The sequence below is a fragment of the Hyla sarda genome, chromosome 8, assembly GCF_029499605.1.
Source record: "Hyla sarda isolate aHylSar1 chromosome 8, aHylSar1.hap1, whole genome shotgun sequence".
Lineage (NCBI taxonomy): Eukaryota > Metazoa > Chordata > Amphibia > Anura > Hylidae > Hyla > Hyla sarda.
The window spans coordinates 125,083,991-125,103,370 of NC_079196.1; the positions used below are offsets into that span (position 1 = coordinate 125,083,991).

Consider the following 19,380-nt stretch of genomic DNA (forward strand, 5'->3'; position numbering starts at 1 on the left):
TCAGCTTTTTGCACAGCCGTGAACACCCTGAGTCTAGCATTGTTTTAAATATCATATCTGCTTTCTTGGGAGGGAGACTCCATTCCCCCCTCCCCTCTGATCCCACCAGGGGGTCTTCTCTCTTCCTGGCCTCCTTATCTGTGTGATTATATGATGGGACCAGAGTGCCCCTTATATCCTGCTGCTTCAAAAGAGCCTTTGACTTCAAAGGAGATGTAAACAAACAGCCAGACCCCCAATAAAATGCAATACACAAGAAGGATACACCGTCTGAATGACCTCTCACCCATGTCTTGGATAACAGTTATAATTATAATACACATATAGAATTTTAATAATCAGGCCTTGGGCCTGACAGTGACCAAAAATGCTAAATTGTATTTTTTTTTTTTACGTGTGCGTCGTCGATCGTGCGGTTTAACTGACCTCATATTTTAATAGTTTGGAAATGTAAGTATGCGGCAGTGCCAAATATGATTGTTTATTTTTTTATTGCATTACTTTATTTAAAAAATGGGAAATGGAGGGGTGATTCAAACTTTTATTAGGGGAGGGGCTTATTCACATTTAACACCTTTTTTTGTTACACCTTTTACTTTTTTTGTAGTCCCCATTGGGGGCTATACCATCCAATCTTCTGATTGGATGCACTGTTCAATGCTGAGCTCTGGCTATCGGACAGCGAGGAGGCAGGTAAAGGTTCTCCCGCTGCCCTCTCAGTGGACATAATGATTTCACTGTGATGGTTCCGATCAGCTCCGCCGAGGTGCCGGGATAGTTTTCTTAACATTTTAGGCGTCTACGATAAACTTTGATAGCGGCATCTAAAGGGTTAATGCCAGGCATCTGCCTGATCGACAATGTTTGTAATGAACCCTGGGTCATGGCTGCTGATAGCAACCAGGACCCACAGGATATGAGGCGTGCTCAGCTCGTGAACATGCGTCAATACCCAGTAATGGGATCACGGCGTACAGTTTAAAACAACATAGGCCACCAAAAAGAGAGTTGTCAAAAATATAAAGGATTATAAAACAACCCATGTAAGAAATCCAACAAGGATTTAGCAAAAGATGCTGGTTGTTTTGATTCAATTTTGTGTAAAACATGGTGTAGGCATAAACAGAATGGTAAAGTTATAAAAGGAAAGCATACGGGTAGAACAGGGAAGATGTCAGACCATCAAGATAGAACATTCTAAGCAATTTGCCTGGAAGCAACAATACAAATGAAAAATAAATTAGTGGAAACAGCCATCAATGATTATGACAGAACTCTAAGAAATCATCTGAATGAAGTAGGATTTACATAAACAGAAGCCAAACAAAATACATCACTAACACTTCAACAGAAGAAAAAAAGAGTAAAGTGGGTTAAAGAGAATGAATTTTAAAAATGTGGTTGAGTGGATGAAAGTGATATTGTGTTATGAATTACCAATCTGTATTGGCCAAGTTGATGGTAATAATATTCTAATCTTCACTAGTAATGTGGACACGGTATATCAACAGTTAATTAGTCCACTAGGTGTAACCACCTCTACTTTCAGAGCTACACCATGCTTTGGAAAACATACACTTGTTCATATAATGCAGAGTATAGGGCAATAGAAAATTAATTATATGCAATAAAAGAATTTACAAACCTATTTAGACATTATTTTGTTTATTTTTCATCAAATATGCTTTGCGCAGAGTCCTATTGTTTTTAATGAGATTCTTCTGCACCGTGCACGCGGTGGAATTCCACGTGGAAACATCTGCCGCATATTTCCAAATCCAGCCTCCGCAGAAATAATTCAGTGGAATCCCCTCACGAAATGCATTTCTGTCTATGGAGATGGCACATTTTCTAGCGGTCCTATCACCGGCATTTTCTGCTGGCAATCTCTGTTTGTGGAAAGTCTCTGGAATTTTTTTGGGCGGACATTCTGCTAAAAATATGCTGTATGAACATACTCTTAGACAGGCACACATCAACAGATGTTACTTTTTGCTACCGTAATATGTGAAGTCGATATGTATTTGGTACAGATGAGGGAGCCGAGCCCAACAAACGGTCTCATTCAGAACTTTGGGGTGACAACTGCTTGCCAAGCTTTCGAACTTTGTGAGCCCTAAAAGGTAATAATAGCAGAAGGGATGAGGAACACATGGTGTTTTGGTGATTGAATTAAAGAAGGAAGCGCTGTAAAAATCAGATGATGCATACTTTGCAGCTTACAGCAAGATCACATGACCTCAGGTTATCCATTCATTGGTTGCATTTATGTGACATACAGCAACTAGACCAATCATTAGTCAGCATAGGGGTGGTTTAAAGCCGTATGCACTGCTTTGCAGCTGCCATCTTTGAGAAAGAAAGCTGAAAGAGCAGTATGCAGGAACTACTGATCCCAGAAAGCCTTCACAAATTCAACAGAGTTTGAAAACAAGCTAAGCAAAGCATTTAGCAGTGGACTGACCTCAGGCACTGACCTGTGTCACCTGCCTTACTGTATCCAGGTGGTGCACTTTAAATCCCAGCAAGCCTTGCAGTGTCACTGCAGATTGAGCCCATTACAAGTTGAGCAAAGCATTGAGCAGTGGATTGAATTCAGACAGTGAGCTATTAGCTGTCCAGGCATGCTGGGAGTTGTAGCTTTGTAAAAGCTGGAGGCACCCTGGTTGGGAAACACTGAGGTAGATAAATAGATAGGACGTAGATCAGTGTTTCCTGAACAGGGTCTTTCCAGCTGGTGCAAAACTGCAACTCCTGGGAGTTGTAGTTTTGGAGCTGGAGGCGCGCTGTTCAGGAAACACTGATCTACGTCCTATCTATCTATCTATTTATCCAGAGCAAAGAAAAACGGCACAACCAGAGTCCAAAGGAAATTCAGAAGACAGGGTGCCCACATGCTTGGAACCTGGGTCCACTGGTTCCTCAATCCATACACAGAACAATATGATGCAGCACGCCACAAGGTTGCAGAAAAATGGCGGTTTATTCCATCTTGTGCATTGACAATGTTTCACCAGTCTCACACTTGAAAAAGCCAGTGTGAGACTGGTGAAATGTTGTCAATGCACATGATGGAATAAACCACCATTTTTCTGCAACCTTGTGGCGTGCTGCATCATATTGTTCTGTGTATCTATTTATCTATCTCCCCGGAAGCGGAGGGTGAGACAGTCCGGATCAACCAATAACACAGTGGCATGTATTTCACCATGACAACACTTCCACTGTCATTGGATGAACTAATAGCTGTGTAGCGTGCACGGTGCTATGGCAACCTCACCACTGTGTTGTACACAGTACCATGACAACCTCACCGCTGTCTAAGTGCAGCCATAGTCTCACCTAAGAGACACTTGCAGCCATATCTGAAATGGGCTATTACAGTACATGCGGTAGGTTCACAATGTCAATAAACTAATGCATGACTAACAGCTACAAAATGACAAATTTTTGCAAGGAGGGGACTAGTGGCTGACACCAAAATAAAATACTAATCAGTCCCACCAGTCATATTATTCACACATCCATATATATGGGGGTCACTCATCAGTACCGGCCACGGCCCCATGTTACCACGGCCATGTTTCTCTGGGCACGTCAGGGTGCCACCCCCACCTCTAGATGGGTGTACTGCACCAACAGCCCAATGATGGTCCCACCATTAAGGACCCTCACGATCCAGAATCCACACATAATCCACAGACACTCTGGGACTATATATTATATAGAAAGATAGGGACTTTATTTAAATAGAGCATGTATGAAATATAGCTCCAAAAAGTTCATACCTCCTGATTGCCAAAAAAATTGTTTGTCTCCAGACCCGTCACTACCTTCACTATAAAGGGGCATGCACAAAATTTGTAAAAAACAATACATCTTTATTAAAAATAGTAATAAATAAAGATACCATAATAATCATCCGGTGAGTGATATTCAACTCCCATCTTTATATCTAAAATACAAACAAAAGAAAGAATACAGTTAGCAATAATAAAATGTGCACAAATACAGATATCAATTATATCAAAAATTCCAGAGTCATATTCAAAAGGCATCACTGAGTTACAACCCAGTGTGGTGTCTTAAACTCTACATTAAGGTCATGTGGTTTCAAACTGTTAAGATTAAAAATCCAACTCAATTCCACTTTTTTCAATTTAGCTTGTCTGTCACCTCCCCGTTTAAATTGTGGTACATGGTCAACAACAATAAACTTGAGATCTCTTTCCCTAAGTCCACATTCTGCAAAATGGCTAGATACAGGTAAATCAGTCTCTTTCTTTCTAATACTATACCTATGCTGATCAAACAAGTCTTTCATGTGGTCTCTCTCACATAGGGAAGGACACATGGGCACCATAGGACATAGATAACATACAAAGTATTGCACGTAAGGTAATACCTAATGGGAAATGACTGCGATGTCAAGGGATGTACAAATATCTTCCCCTTGCATATCAGTCCACAGTTCAAACAGGATCAACATGGGAAACTACCTTTGTTGGTGATTGTAAGGTATTACTTGGTACTACCAGTGTGGCAAGAAATGTCGGCTTTAACCAATTTGTCTTTAAGGGTAGTCGCTTTTCTATAAGACATAAGAGGAGGAGATTGAAAATTAGGAATATTATGGCAATCTCTTACTATGTGCCAACTCTTTAGGATAGCCCCGCTTGATAAAGTTATTTGTCATCTTATCCAATGCAATCACCAGTTTTTCATTGTCATCTGTTATCCTCCTTGCCCTCAGCATCTGTAGGGCAAGGAGTTAACCATTGTTCTAGGATGACAGCTACTGTATTGCAACAACATTTTGCAGTCAGTAGCCTTTGTGTAAAGGTCAGTAGTCAGTCTATTTCCATTAATTGTCACTGAAACATCCAAAAAACTTATCGTCTCAGCAGAGTAAGTTAAAGTGACACTAGTCTCAGGGTCCATGTTGTTCAAGAAATTTTGAAAATGCAGTAAATCCAAGCTTGACAACGACCAGGAGGAGCTGGTTGAAATGTTGCTTATCTAAGACACTGTTTATGGAATAAACGCACCTTTATTTTGAACATTTGAGTGCTGCGGAGAGCTTCTATTTGTCTATTGTGATGGAGCCCCTAACTGGGGGTTTTGGCTAGCTGAGGCAAGGTGGCGGAGGTCTAGGACTGAGCTCCGCTAGCTCACCAGCATGTACCATGGCACAAATATATCATATGAACTGCATTCCGAAAACTACACCGTGAAATGACCCCGACTAGAACGCAAAAAAAGACCCCGATTAAAATGACTGCTTACTACCCTGTAAGAAGCCCGATGATCACTCCAAATAGGAAGAAGGAGAAAGACGGACGAGGCTCTACAGCTGTAAGCGGAATAGGTGCACGGACTCCTGCACCCAGGGCAAGCTCGGCAGAGAAAGTGAAAACGGAAACCCCCAGTCTCACCACCATAGAGTGGACATCGGTGGTGAAGAGTGCACAAGCCGCACAAGCCGCACAAGCCGGAACAACACAGGCTGCGCATAGACAGACGGGAGGAGGACTTGAGACTTGAGGTGAGTCGGGGGAAGTGGAGAGAAGGGCAGCAGCAGAGGACCGGCGAGTAGTACCCCAAACCGGAGCCCATGGCAAGGAGGTGAGCAATGGGGAAACTGACTTTAATCAAATAAGAGCTGATGCCTGCTCCCCATGCCACCATACAAGACCTATATTTGAAGTATATGATGATAATGTTAAATAGATCAGAGCTCCACCACCATTAAAGGATATGAAGTGACTAAGACAAACCCTATACCCACGTTGGCTTCTCTATCTGCCCCTATAGCCTTTAGTCCCACAGCTAAAACCTCTGCCAGTTATAAAATCTTCACAAAAATAACACAAAAAGAGGACATAGTTCCCAGAGAAGATACAGCCCTAAGGGAAGCTAGTTCTCTATCCTCCCCTCCCGCAGCTATCTCTACCCCAATAATACCTGTCTCAGAAAGCTCAATGAGACAGATGTTGGCGGACTTACAGTCCTCATTTACTATAATCTTGCAAAACGCTGTAAGCAATATACAACAGGAAATACAAACATTAGCTGTACGCACTTCTAATGTTGAAGATAGTGTGAATAAGCTAACAACTGCGCATAATGCTGTAGTAAACTCAGTTCAAAGCCTGCAAGAGGAAGTAGGGGCTTTAAAATCTAAAGTTGCAGACATGGAGGACCGTTCCCGTAGGAACAACCTCCGTATAAGGGGAGTTACCGAAACAGTGAGCCAAAATGAACTGAGGGAATACCTAAATGAATATTCTAAGTTACTGATGCCGGATCTTACACAATTGGATCTAACTATGGACAGAAAACATAGACTCCCAAAACCCAAATCTCTCCCGCCCTCGACCCCAAGAGACATAATAGTCAGGATACATTTTTTTCATATAAAAGAAAGAATTATTTTTGCCACAAGGAACCCCCCCCCCCCTTAATGCCAGAAAGATTTAAGAACCTCAGTATTTTTGCATATCTTTCAGCTGCAACTATGTCAAAAAGAAAAGAATTTGTGATGGGGACACGGATGCTCAGAGAAAAAGGAATTCCACTGAGGAAGGGGCACTACTAATATGCTTTGAACCCCGAAACGCATTTGGTGAATGTGATTGTGCCTTGCATATTTGTCCAGTTCACACTACAGCTGCGGCTATACAAGCACTTATCGGATAGTTCCTCTCTGGAGAGACTTTACCCATTTACCATCCATCATCCACCTACTATGTGGTTCTGTATCAAAATCCATCTGTTAAACCGGTATAGAACCCTCCACCATTGGAATAATACTTCTATCTGCACGTACTATTGACATCCAACATCATCCAGTGCTAACCAGCCTCCCGCACAAGGTCAGCTGACCTGCCATCAGCTGACCTGTTATGTCAGACGCCAAGGGACATCTCGCCGGTGAGAGCGGCTGCATACCTTGCGATCATCACGCCGACCCGGCTAGAGCGCACCTGACGCCAAGGGACAGCTAGCCGGTGAGAGCGGCTGCACATCTTGCCACCATCACGCCGCCCCGGCTAGAGCGCATCTGACCATCGTCCATCTGTCCACCAGCGGTGCGGTAAGTGGCCCAATTGTGCCAGCTATTATGTTTCATTTGCAGACCACTTGATTGTGGAGTGGAAAAACCGACAACAGCGATCCAGCTTCAATATCCATCATACAAACTGTATGCCATATCTGTTACAGCATATGATTATATTACAGGACATTTTTTCAGGACAATCTTAAGATTTATTTTACAGGACACAACTTTACCATCCATAGGACTGTTATTTTCACCATTTACAGGAAATGTTGTACATCTATTGCATAGAAGGCTTTTTTGACATCAAACCATTATCTTTCCAGGAGGAATGTTCCTATTCTATTTTTGTGCACACCAGATACACTATCATTCTCATAAGTGTAGCACTATATGCAACAGTATCATCCAGTGTATCATTATACGGCTGGCAGCCATAAAAGATACATTGCTATTGAGAGTGTCATCAGTACCATATATGTTCGCTCTGTAGTGTAACAATTTATTGCATTTTTATATCTTATTGTATCTTTTAACCATTTGTGTGCTACCGTAGGGCCCTGAGGGAACGCACTATTTAATACATAATAAATATTAATTTTTACATATCCATTTTTTCCTCTATTATTGATACCAGACATCCACCATTTAATCTTTTTGATATTGAGCTGAGGACTAATATCCTATTCTTATTACCTTTTTACATCTCTCTGTGGGGGAGAGTTTTTAGTTAACCTCGCTCATTTTTTGTGGTTGAGCTACACATATCTGTATACTCAGCAAGGAAAAGATGTTGTGGTCTTCCAGGGGATGTGTGGTTTCTGAGGATAATACAGTCCTTGGTTGACTCGCTCAAGGTCATCTCAGTTGGAGGAATACTCTGACAATATGACATTGAGCCAGGTGTCAGTGGATTTCTCATTGTCTACAGTTACATGGCACAGTGGAAATGTTTATCCTAAATGGTCTGTTCCATAATTTCTGTCTAGCCACAAGAAGGAGTTGTGTCACAGTCAGCAATTGGGGTGCAGCAATATGTTGAGGGGAGCAAGGAAATCATTATCAGAAATCAACAGTGGTGGGGACGATGAAGAGGGGTTGGCTGATAATGATGATTATGTTAGAGGTGAAAAAGTTACAGACATTGCATCTTTCTATACCACCATATGCAATTTAACACCAGCAGGCATTTGTCAAGAAAAAGGGATACTTTATGCAGCTTTATTTTAGTGTTGAACATTTTGCAACTTGAACATTAACTTAGCCTTAATACTACTTGAATACATTCCTAGGTGATCTTAGCAGTACTATACAGTACTGGTAAAAAAAACTTTTCAGAATCATTTGGTAAATGTTTTCAGAATCTGTGGTGTTTTTATCAAAATATAGCATACTTTAAGTATTTAAGTATGACATTTTGTATGGTATTTTTCTCTGTATATGTCTCTGTAAAACTTCAAGATAATAAATGCCACAAAATGTACAAACCACAATAATACTGCTTGGAAAATATGGCATTTTTAAAATGCATTTTAAAACACAGAAAAAAAAAAGTGTATTTGAAGGAGACCTAAAATATCACAATTAGAAAATTCCAATGACAAATGTTGCCATGTAACCCTTGTCTTATTTATTCCCAAGGAAATTAACAAGAAACAGATGCCTGACTATTACATGCTCTTTCTTTTCTCATGAACTGTCATTTGTACAAAATGAAGATCTTTTTCTGCCAAAAAAAGAGAAATAGGCAGTTATTAATATAGATTATAAGTGGTAAAATATTACTTAAATCTGTATGTGCTGTATGATGTGGATGATTTTTGGCTACAACATTGTGGTTTCCTTTGTGCAGCAAAGATTATAGGAGTCTGGATGTCTGCTGGAAATCTCAGTTTTCACTTTTTTCCCATGATTTCTATGTTTTATTTTTTATTTTTTATAAACCCAGCTCTATGCATTCCTTCTACCTATTCCTGTTTTTTTATTTTATTATTATTTTGATCTTAACATAGTCGACTGATATGATTGAACACTTCCTGAGAGCAGTGCAGTCATGTAATGACATTGTAATGTCATCAGAAATTATGACTTGGTTAATTCTGAATGTGTTATAAGTGGAAGAGAAGGGAAAAAAATAACCTCATCAGTTTAATTTGGCATCACAGAGCCCCAATGTGCATTTCACATCTCCTTCCTTACATTAAACATGTGAGGTTGTATTTACTTATTATAAAATAAAAAAAAGAGGAAGTGGGAAAGGAGAAGCACAAGCTCATCTTAAAACAAGCAACAATCATCAGGTGTGCTTTCAACATAGGGCGAGATTAATGCAAAGATGACTCCTTGACTCAGAGCTGCTGTGTGACTTTAGGTATTTACATACAGGAGAGGCAGCAAACAAAGTTCAATATATAAAAACATATTATTTAGTCACGCATATTATACACTTGTATAAAATGTATGACATGTTATGACATAATACTGTCAGCAGCTTCACTTTGAAAAAGCTGCTAAGCCTTTATGGCAATTTAAGGTTATGGTCACGCTACAGAATTTCTGGCAGGACAAAATCCTCCCATGGATCGCGAGTGTGCTCAGCACTGACTGAATCAGACCGCAAGGACATTGCCGTCCTCATAGACAGCAATGTTTATGACGCAGATTCTGCCTAAAGAATGAGCAAGCTCATTCTTTTGGTGGCGGAATTACAGCTGCGAAATATCTGTCGCTGACATTCCACAATGTGCACTGTGCAGGGAAATGCTGCACCAGAATTTCCGAGTGGAATTCTGCTTTGAACTTCCACTTGGAAATTGCGTAGTATAAACCTAGCGTTAGAATTGTTATTTTGCCACATCTATATACCATGATAATATTATGGAGTAAATGAGCATTTATCACTTGATATGTTATGCTCCTGGGTAGTTTGCCTAAACGTTGTTGATAATTAGCTCAGCTTGTTTTTTTTGTTTTTTTTTTCTGCTGGGATCTCTATATACCATTATTAACCCCTTCAGGACAGAGCCCATTTTGGCCTTAAGGACCTTAGCGTTTTTTGCACATCTGACCACTGTCACTTTAAACATTAATAACTCTGGAATGCTTTTAGTTATCATTCTGATTCCGAGATTGTTTTTTCGTGACATATTCTACTTTAACATAGTGGTAAATTTTTGTCGATACTTGCATCCTTTCTTGGTGAAAAATCCGTAAATTTGATGAAAAATTTGAAAATTTTGCATTTTTCTAACTTTGAAGCTCTCTGCTTGTAAGGAAAATGGATATTACGAATACATTTTTTTTTGGTTCACATATACAATATGTCTACTTTATGTTTGCATCATAAAATTGACGTGTTTTTACTTTTGGAAGACACCAGAGGGCTTCAACGGTCAGCAGCAATTTTCCGATTTTTCACAAAATTTTCAAACTCAGTATTTTTCAGGGACCAGTTCAGGTTTGAAGTGGATTTGCAGGGTCTTCATATTAGAAATACCCCATAAATGACCCCATTATAAAAACTACACCCCCCAAAGTATTCAAAATGACATTCAGTCAGCGTTTTAACCCTTTAGGTGTTTCACACGAATAGCAGCAAAGTGAAGGAGAAAGTTCACAATCTTAATTTTTTACACTCACATGTTCTTGTAGACCCAATTTTTTTATTTTTACAAGGGTTAAAAGGACAAAATTTTTACTTGTATTTGTAGCCCAATTTCTCTCGAGTAAGGACATACCTCATATGTCTATGTAAAGTGTTCGGCGGGCGCAGTAGAGGGCTCAGAAGGGTAGGAGCGACAAGGGGATTTTGGAGAGTACGTTTTTCTGAAATGGTTTTTGGGGGGCATGTTACCTTTAGGAAGCCCTTATGGTGCCATAACAGCAAAAAAAAAAAACACATGGCATACCATTTTGGAAACTAGACCCCTCGGGGAATTACCTAAAATGCTTGTTTTCCCAAAAAAAAATTATTTTTAAAAAGGGTAATAGCAGAAAATACCCCTAAAAATTTGAAGCCCAATTTCTCCCGATTCAGAAAACACCCCATATGGGGGTGAAAAGTGCTCTGCTGGCGCACTACAGGTCTCGGAAGAGAAGGAGTCACATTTGGCTTTTTGAACGCAAATTTTTCTCTGGGGGCATGCCGCATTTAGGAAGCCCCTATGGTGCCAGGACAGCAAAAAAAAACCCACATGGCATACCATTTTGGAAACTAGACCCCTCGGGGAACGTAACAAGGGGTTAAGTGAACCTTTATACCCCACAGGTGTTTCACGACTTTTGCATATGTAAAAAAATATTTTTTTTTTTATCTAAAATGCTTGTTTTCCCAAAAATTTTACATTTTTAAAAAGGGTAAAAGCAGAAAATACCCCCCAAAATTTGTAACACAATTTCTCCCGAGTACGGCGATACCCCATATGTGACCCTAAACTGTTGCCTTGAAATACGACAGGGCTCCAAAGTGAGAGCGCCATGCACATTTGAGGCCTAAATTAGCGATTGCATAGGGGTGGACATAGGGGTATTCTACGCCAGTGATTCCCAAACAGGGTGCCTCCAGCTGTTGCAAAACTCCCAGCATGCCTGGACAGTCAACGGCTGTCCGACAATACTGGGAGTTGTTTTGCAACAGCTGGAGGCTCCGTTCTGGAAACAGTGGCGTACCAGATGTTTTTCATTTTTATTGGGGAGGGGGGCTGTATAGGGGTATGTGTATATGTAGTGTTTTTTACTTTTTATTTTATTTTTTGTGTTAGTGTAGTGTAGTGTTTTTAGGGTACAGTCGCACGGGCGGGGGGTTCACAGTAGTTTCTCGCTGGCAATTTGAGCTGCAGTAGAAAGTTTGCGGCAGCTCAAATTTGCAGCCAGATACTTACTGTAATCCTCCGCCCATGTGAGTGTACCCTGTACGTTCACATTGGGGGGGGGGGACATCCAGCTGTTGCATAACTACAACTCCCAGCATGCCCGTTGGCTGTCGGTGACTGCTGAGAGTTGCAGTTTTGCAACAACTGTAGGCACACTGGTTATGTATCACTGAGTTTGTGACCTAACTCAGTGTTTCACAACCAGTGTGCCTCCAGCTGTTGCAAAACTACAACTCCCAGCATGTACGGTGCATGGTGTACGGTGACTGCTGAGAGTTGTAGTTTGCAACAGCTGGAGGCACACCGGTCGTGAAACACTGAGTTAGGTAAAAAAAAACTCTGAGTTTCACAACCAGTGTGCCTTCAGCTGTTGCAAAACTACAACTCTCAGCAGTCACCGACAGCCAACGGGCATGCTGGGAGTTGTAGTTATGCAACCACCAGATGCACCACTACAACTCCCAGCATGCACTTTAGCTGTTTGTGCAAGCTGGGAGTTGTAGTTATACAACAGCTGAAGGTACACTTTTCCATAGAAAGAATGTGCCTCCAGCTGTTGCAAAACCATAAGTCCCAGCATGCCCATAAGGGAATGCTGGGAGTTGTGGTGGTCTGCCTCCTGCTGTTGCATAACTACAGCTCCCAGCATGCCCTTTTTGCATGCTGGGAGCTGTTGCTAAGCAACAGCAGGAGGCTGTCACTCACCTCCAACGATCCAGACGCTGCAGGTCAGTCCCGCCGCCGCAGCTGCTCCTGGGGCCCCGATCCCAACAGGGGCGCCGGGGATCGGGGTCCCCAGCACCCGGGGTGCACATCCCGCACCCGCTCACGTCCTCCAGAAAAGGGGCGGAGCGGGTGCGGGAGTGACACCCGCAGCAGGCGCCCTGATTGGTCGGCCGGTAATCCGGCCGACGAATCAGGGCGATCGTGAGGTGGCACCAGTGCCACCTCACCCCTGCAGGCTCTGGCTGTTCGGGGCCGTCAGAGACGGCCCCGAACAGCCAGTAATTCCGGGTCATCGGGTCACTGGAGACCCGATTGACCCGGAATCGCCGCAGATCGCTGGACTGAATTGTCCAGCGATCTGCGGCGATCGCCGGCATGGGGGGCATAATGACCCCCCTGGGCGATATGCCGGGATGCCTGCTGAACGATTTCAGCAGGCATCCGGCTCCGGTCTCCAACCGGCTAGCGGTGGGGGCCGGAATTCCCACGGGCGTATGGATACGCCCTCGGTCCTTAAGGACTCGGGATGCAGGGCGTATCCATACGCCCTATGTCCTGAAGAGGTTAAGAAGCTGCAGCAGTTGCACCTAGTTGGATAAATACAAAATATTGTTCAAAGAATGACATAAACTTTTAGCCATTTTTGGGAAACTTCAGGTTAATTTATTATTTTTCCAGATCAGTCATGCAGTGATTTTTGATTACTTTCAACAATGAAAACATAGTTGCATATTTGTGTTGTTTTTATAATTTTTGTAATACAACTTGATCCACAGGTCCTATGCACAAAGATTAATGTATTGGTTGATTTTGGGATGTTATGATGTGAATTTAAAACCTATGGTTATGAAATGGGGTTAATAGTTTTTCTCATAGAACAGGTATTTTAACCCCTTAAGGACTCAGCCCAATTTTATTTTTATGTTTTCGTTTTTTCCTCCTTGCCTTCAAAAAATCATAATTATTTTATATTTTCATCCAAAGATTAGTATGAAGGCTTGTCTTTTGCGTCACCAGTTGTCCGTTGTAATGCCATCACTTACTTTACCATAAAATGTATGGCGCAACCAAAAAAATACTATTTGTGTGGGGAATTTAAAAAGAAAACCACAATTTAGCAAATTTTGGAAGGTTTCGTTTTCATGCCGTACAATTTACGGTAAAAATTACATGTTTTATTTATTCTTTGGGTTAATACGATTAAAATGATACCAATGATAATATACTTTTCTATTACTGTTGCCCTTAAAAAAAATCAGAAACATTTTAACCAAATTAGTACGTTTAAAATCCCCCTATTTTGAAGACCTATAACGTTTTCATTTTTCCTGGTATGAGGGCAATTTTTTTTGCCCCGTGATGTGTGCTTTTTATTGATACCATATTTGCTTATATTAAACTTTTACCACATTTTTAAAAAATTTTTTGGGAATAAAATGTTATAAAAAAAAGCAGCAATTTTGTATTTTTTTTTTTACGTTCACACCGTTCACCGTATGGTATCATTAGCAGTATATTTTAATTGTTCGGATATTTACATATGCGGCGATACCAAATATGAATATAAAAAATGTTTACACTTTTTTTTTAAGTTTTTATTGGGGACGGGGTTTTTCAATTTTTTTAAAACTTTTTTTTACTTTTATTTTTACACTTTAATAGTTTCCATAGGGGACTATTTATAGCAATTATTCGATTTCTAATGCTGTTCAGTGCTATGCATAGGGCATAGCACTGATCAGTGTTATTGGTCATCCTCTGCTCTGGTCTGGATCAGAACAGAAGACCTGTGGAAGGCAGAGGAGGCAGGTGAGGGGACCTCTGTCTCCCGTTTTGTATGATCGGATCGCCGCGGCAGCGCTGTATTGATCACGGCATCTGAGGGGTTAATGGCGGACATCCGCGCGATCGCGGATGTCGGCCATTACCGGCGGGTCCCTGGCTGCTATCAGCAGTCAGGATCTGCTGCACATTACCCAAGCATCGCTCCGATGCTCGTGGTTATGTATAGATGTAAATTTACGTCCTGGTGTGTTAAGTACCAACTCACCAGGACGTACATTTACGTCCTGCGTTGTTAAGGGGTTAAGCATATCTTATCTGTATTCAACTGCCAAATGTTTTCTACTCTTTTAATCTGTGTATATTTTTCACTATTTGTTGCCTATACTTTGTTTCCTCTTCATTCCTCTGCAGTTGCTGCATATAATACTTGGTCATGAGCAAAGTGTGGTTGAGAGGTCCACCACGTTTACCTGGTGTCATAATGAAGCTACAGTTCCATGTTTAGATATCTGCTCTATAACATTCACTCCCATGAATTCACCTGACTCTAGACTATCAACAGGATTGCATCTAACTCCTCCTCCTTCCCAAAAAAATCAACCAAAATGTAACAATGAATACACCATCCCAAGGCCTTGTGTAATTCTGTTATACTTTTCAAAGTATCTGTCTGTTAAGTGCTGTTTTGTTTGACAGTTTCATGTTATTCAATTCCTAATTCAATACTTAATTATAATATATATGATAAAACTAAACCATACTTGTTGCCCAAGTATATCTAAACCATACTTGTTGCCCAATGAAATATCTTAACATGCTTACATTTTAAAATAATTATAATTTAAAATAATTAGAAAGGATTTGCTAAAATTTTAAGTGTTTGTTTACCAGTTTTATAGTTTAAATGGAATTTATTATTATTATTATTTTTTATCATGAGCCGGTCTCACAATAAGGACAATAAGGATAGAGTAGTAAAGGATATAAAGGACACCAAGAATTGTTGTTTTTAGCGGGTGCTGTGTAAAAATACATTTCCCATCAGCTTCACCCAATGATGACAACTAATCACTTCATATTTTATCAGTGTTATCACGTTTTAATATGTCTCCACCAGCTTTACTCAATGATAGCAGCTGCTCAACTGAGGTGCACATATCCTTTTAGTTTTTTTCAATATTTTAATTTAATATTGTGGCAGTGTAGCAAGGAAAGAGTGTATTTCCCTTGCTATCTCTGCAGAATGCTCCACCTGTGGCCTGATTAATGAGGTATCAGGAAGGGAAAGTGTGTTTAAAAGGAAAAGAAACAGAATAGTTGGGGCTCTTCCTGGGTAACAGCATGTCGCTGTAGGGGGAGACACACGGACCCTGTTGAGGAAACACACACAGCGAACTGTGAACGGTCCAAGAAGTGAAGAAGTGGTGTGAACTGTGAGTAACAGGTTGCAGGGGCACATGTTTTATGCTGGCTGAGGGTAGCTCACCAGATAGTAGTCAGGGCATGCTGATATGTGTAGTCAGTGACCAGACGGTCTAGGACTTTGGTTTGTTCCTGAGTTATGTTTTGTTTTACCTGCAACCTGTCTAAATAAAGCTGGCAAAGTGCCAGGCTTGCATGAATAACCGTTGTCTGCGGGTTTATTGAGTGGAAACGTGTCCCGTGGCAGTGTCCAGGATGATCCCGGAGCTAATCCCCAAGGAGGAATCCTTACAATTCGTGGAGGATGCGGGCAAACACGTTGCTATGAGCAACCAGTGGTAGAGTTGCAGTGAAGTTGTTGCCAAGAGAAAATTATCGTGCATGTTGCAAGTGGGAACTCTTTTTCTCAGAGAGGAGACAGTGGGACGAGCCCAGCTGTGGAGTACAAGAGCAGGACTGCTCCTGTGGTGAAGTTGTTGCTAAGGGCAACAGATCGCATCAAGCGAGAGGGCGCTCTTTCTCAAGTAAGGAGACAGGTGGACGGGCCACCTGCAGAGTGCAGATTACATTTTGAGACTGTGTATAAAGGCGTTGCTAGGGGCAATGGAACATTTTGTTGGCAAGTGGCTGACATTTCGGCAGAGGACTGTGCTGTGTTTGCAAGGTTTGAAGTGTTGCAAGATGGATGTCCTGATAAGTGCTTTGTTGCAGACTGCTGCAGCGCAAGAGGAAGCAAGCTTTGCAGAGTTTGAAAAGATTGCTACGCATGAGGCATGGCCCAAGACACACTGGGGAAACTTGGTGTATGGATTCATTGGAGGAGAGGCCCAAAAAGTTCATTGTGAACTTGATCCAAAGATCTTACGGGACTATGAGAAAGTCAAGATAGAGATCCTGACTCAAGTGGGAGTAAGCCAAGCTACAAGACTACAGTGTGCACTGCAGCCTAACAGTGATGCTGGGTTTAAAGTTGCAGAGCTACTTAAAGAGCAAATGGAGCGATGTTCTGCAGCAGAGAAGCTGGTGAGAGGTGTCCAGCGCCAGCCCTTAACCGATTGGATGGCAAGAGATTCTGATAAGACTGTTCCAGGGGTTATGGGGGCCATGTTTAGAGACTATGAGACTGTACATAAGAATGATGGGACTGTGCATAAAAATGCTGAGGCAGAGGGTGGTGTTTCCCTGGTTGTCTGTGTGAACAGTGTTCAAGGTGGTACCAACCTATGTCCAGTTGCAAAATCATGTGAGGGTGGGGAACCCCTCATGAAGACTGATGAGACTGTTCACACTGTGCAGATTGGATTGAAAAAATCTGGTGAACAGAAAATGTTAAATGCTGGACTTGGAGAAAATGTAACAAAACACACTTTGCCTGAGTTAGGTCCTAGTGCTATGAACTGTCCTGTAAATTTTGAACATGTGCAATCTGATAATGTTTTTGCTGAAAAACTTATGTTGATGTGCTCAGATGTAAAGAGTACTGCTGCGACCTCTGACAGGACAAAAGAAAACCTGTGTGAGCTGGCAATAGAAGGTAAAAAGATGACGGTTTTATAAGACCCTAGATGTGTAATAAGTCTGGTAAAGGCCAGCAGCAGAAAGCCAGACCCCGCTATAATGTCTATGCAGGCTGGTATTTGGGGTTATAAAATGGTTAATGTCTGTATTTCTACTCCCTATGGTACTATAGGTCACAAGGTTGCAATAGAGCCCTCCTTGGAGTATGATGTAGTACTGGGGACGGATTTTCAATTTTTTCAGCAATTATGGGAAGACTGTCAGGTGACTAGAGCAGGTACACCTGATAGGCCCACAACACTTGACTTGCACCACACACTAGTGGAGAGTTACTCAGCAGAGGCTGAGGATGGGGAGTGTCAACAGTCACTAGATATATGTCAGATAGGGGTCTGCCAGACTGCTGGGGGAGCTGAAGACCAGACCGTGAGTCAAGTCCAAGAGGATCCAGGCACTCAAGTGACAAGTGTGCCTCTGACTGAAACAGAATCTTCAGTGAAACCAGAAACGGATCAGGTACAGGAACATGGGTTCCATCCGCCAGATGAAGATGAGCCTAAGGTGGGGCTAGAGTTGCACTGTCACACGGAAGAAGTGAATGAGACTGGAAAAGAGGAAGCTATGCTGAACCTTGTGAATAAAATGAGCCAAAAGGGAAGTTGAAATTGCGCGGTCATCTGGAAGAGGTTACTGGAAAAGAAGCTACAGAGATGTCTGTGGACAATGCAGAAGTACTGAAGAGAGTACATGTGGAGCTGGGTGCTGCGCTTACTGTCACAGACAGAGTCCGGAGTGAAGGAGATGTGACGTCTGGACCAGAGATGGATCATGACCAGGAAGGTCGAACCACTGGACCAGATGTTGTTGCAGACCCAGGAGTCCTAGACCTTTCTGCTGGGCAGCAGAGAGACAGTGTTGAAGTGAAAGAGAAGTCTGCCAGTGAGCAGAGAGACAGTCCAGAGTGACTGTCCAGGAACTACCCTGAAGCCCAAGTGGCCAAGACCCTTGAAAAGGGGGAGACTACTCCTAAAGGTGGAGAAGAGTCTGAACAAGTTGGATTGAAGGAAGAGACAGGCCAAGGACAGGTGACTGTCAGAGGACAAGAGAATGTCTCAAGGTCCAGCAGCGAGAGTAAGGAGACCACTGTAAGTAAGAGATCTCGGAAAAAACGCTCTGGTCTTGGTAAAAAAAGGGAGCAGATCCAGTACCTTGAAGAAACCTTACAGATGGTTTCTGCTAAATTGTCTCAAAAGGAAGAAGTGGTTCATCACCTGACAGAGGAGAAAGAAAAAATGCTTGCAGACTTGAATAAAGAGCAGGAAGCGACGCTTCAGCTGCAGAAAGATATGGAGCGCCACAAAAGGGAGTTTGCGGCTCTGCAGGAGGAACTGTCCCGCTCCCAGGGTCTTATGACCAGCAAGGAGAGAGAATTGGAGATTGTGGTCAAGCAGATCTCATTCAAGGATGAAGAAGTGAATGTCCTGTGTGGGGCATATCTGGCTCTACAAAGTGATCAAAAGGCTAGGTTGGTAGTCATGGAAGAGCTGGAGAAAAAGAAAGTGGTAATGGCTCACAAGGTGCAGAGCCTGGAGGCGCAGAACGAAATGCACATTAAGTCTCGCGCAGCTGCCTTGGATTCACTGGGTACTCAGCTCTCTGAACAAGAGGCTCAGCTAAAAGTCTATGAGCAGAAAGTGTCCAAGATGGTGCAACTGAATAAAGACAATGAGCAGATGAGAGAACAACTGCTGTCTCTGGAGGATACTGTCAAAAACTTGACAGAATTGCTGGAAAGTGAGAAGAAGAACTCTGCTAAGCTCAAGAGTGAGCAGCAGAAATGTTTAAAGCTGGAAGGAGACATGAAGGTCCTAAAAGAAAGCCGTGACCAAGCTATAGTAGAACTGGCTAACGAGAGGTTAAAAGTGTCTCAAATGGAAACTGAGGCCAAAGCCACAGCCGTCCGTGTAAAAGAAGAAAAACTGCTTGTGGGGCAAAATC

The 19,380-nt window shown here is 42.0% G+C and overlaps 1 protein-coding gene across 15 annotated transcripts in view; it reads left to right on the forward strand.

Annotated features, from left to right (window-relative positions):
* Positions 1 to 19,380, forward strand: part of GULP1 (GULP PTB domain containing engulfment adaptor 1) — a 1,103,506-nt gene that overhangs the window by 974,143 nt on the left and 109,983 nt on the right. Inside the window, exon 15 of one of the 15 annotated variants that reach the window (XM_056535177.1) lies at positions 14,854 to 15,081. The exons of the other annotated variants lie outside the window; for them this stretch is intronic. Within the exon in view, the coding sequence (XP_056391152.1) occupies positions 14,854 to 15,081 (228 nt within the window). The remainder of the gene's footprint in view (positions 1 to 14,853; positions 15,082 to 19,380) is intronic. 15 annotated transcript variants of the gene reach the window in all.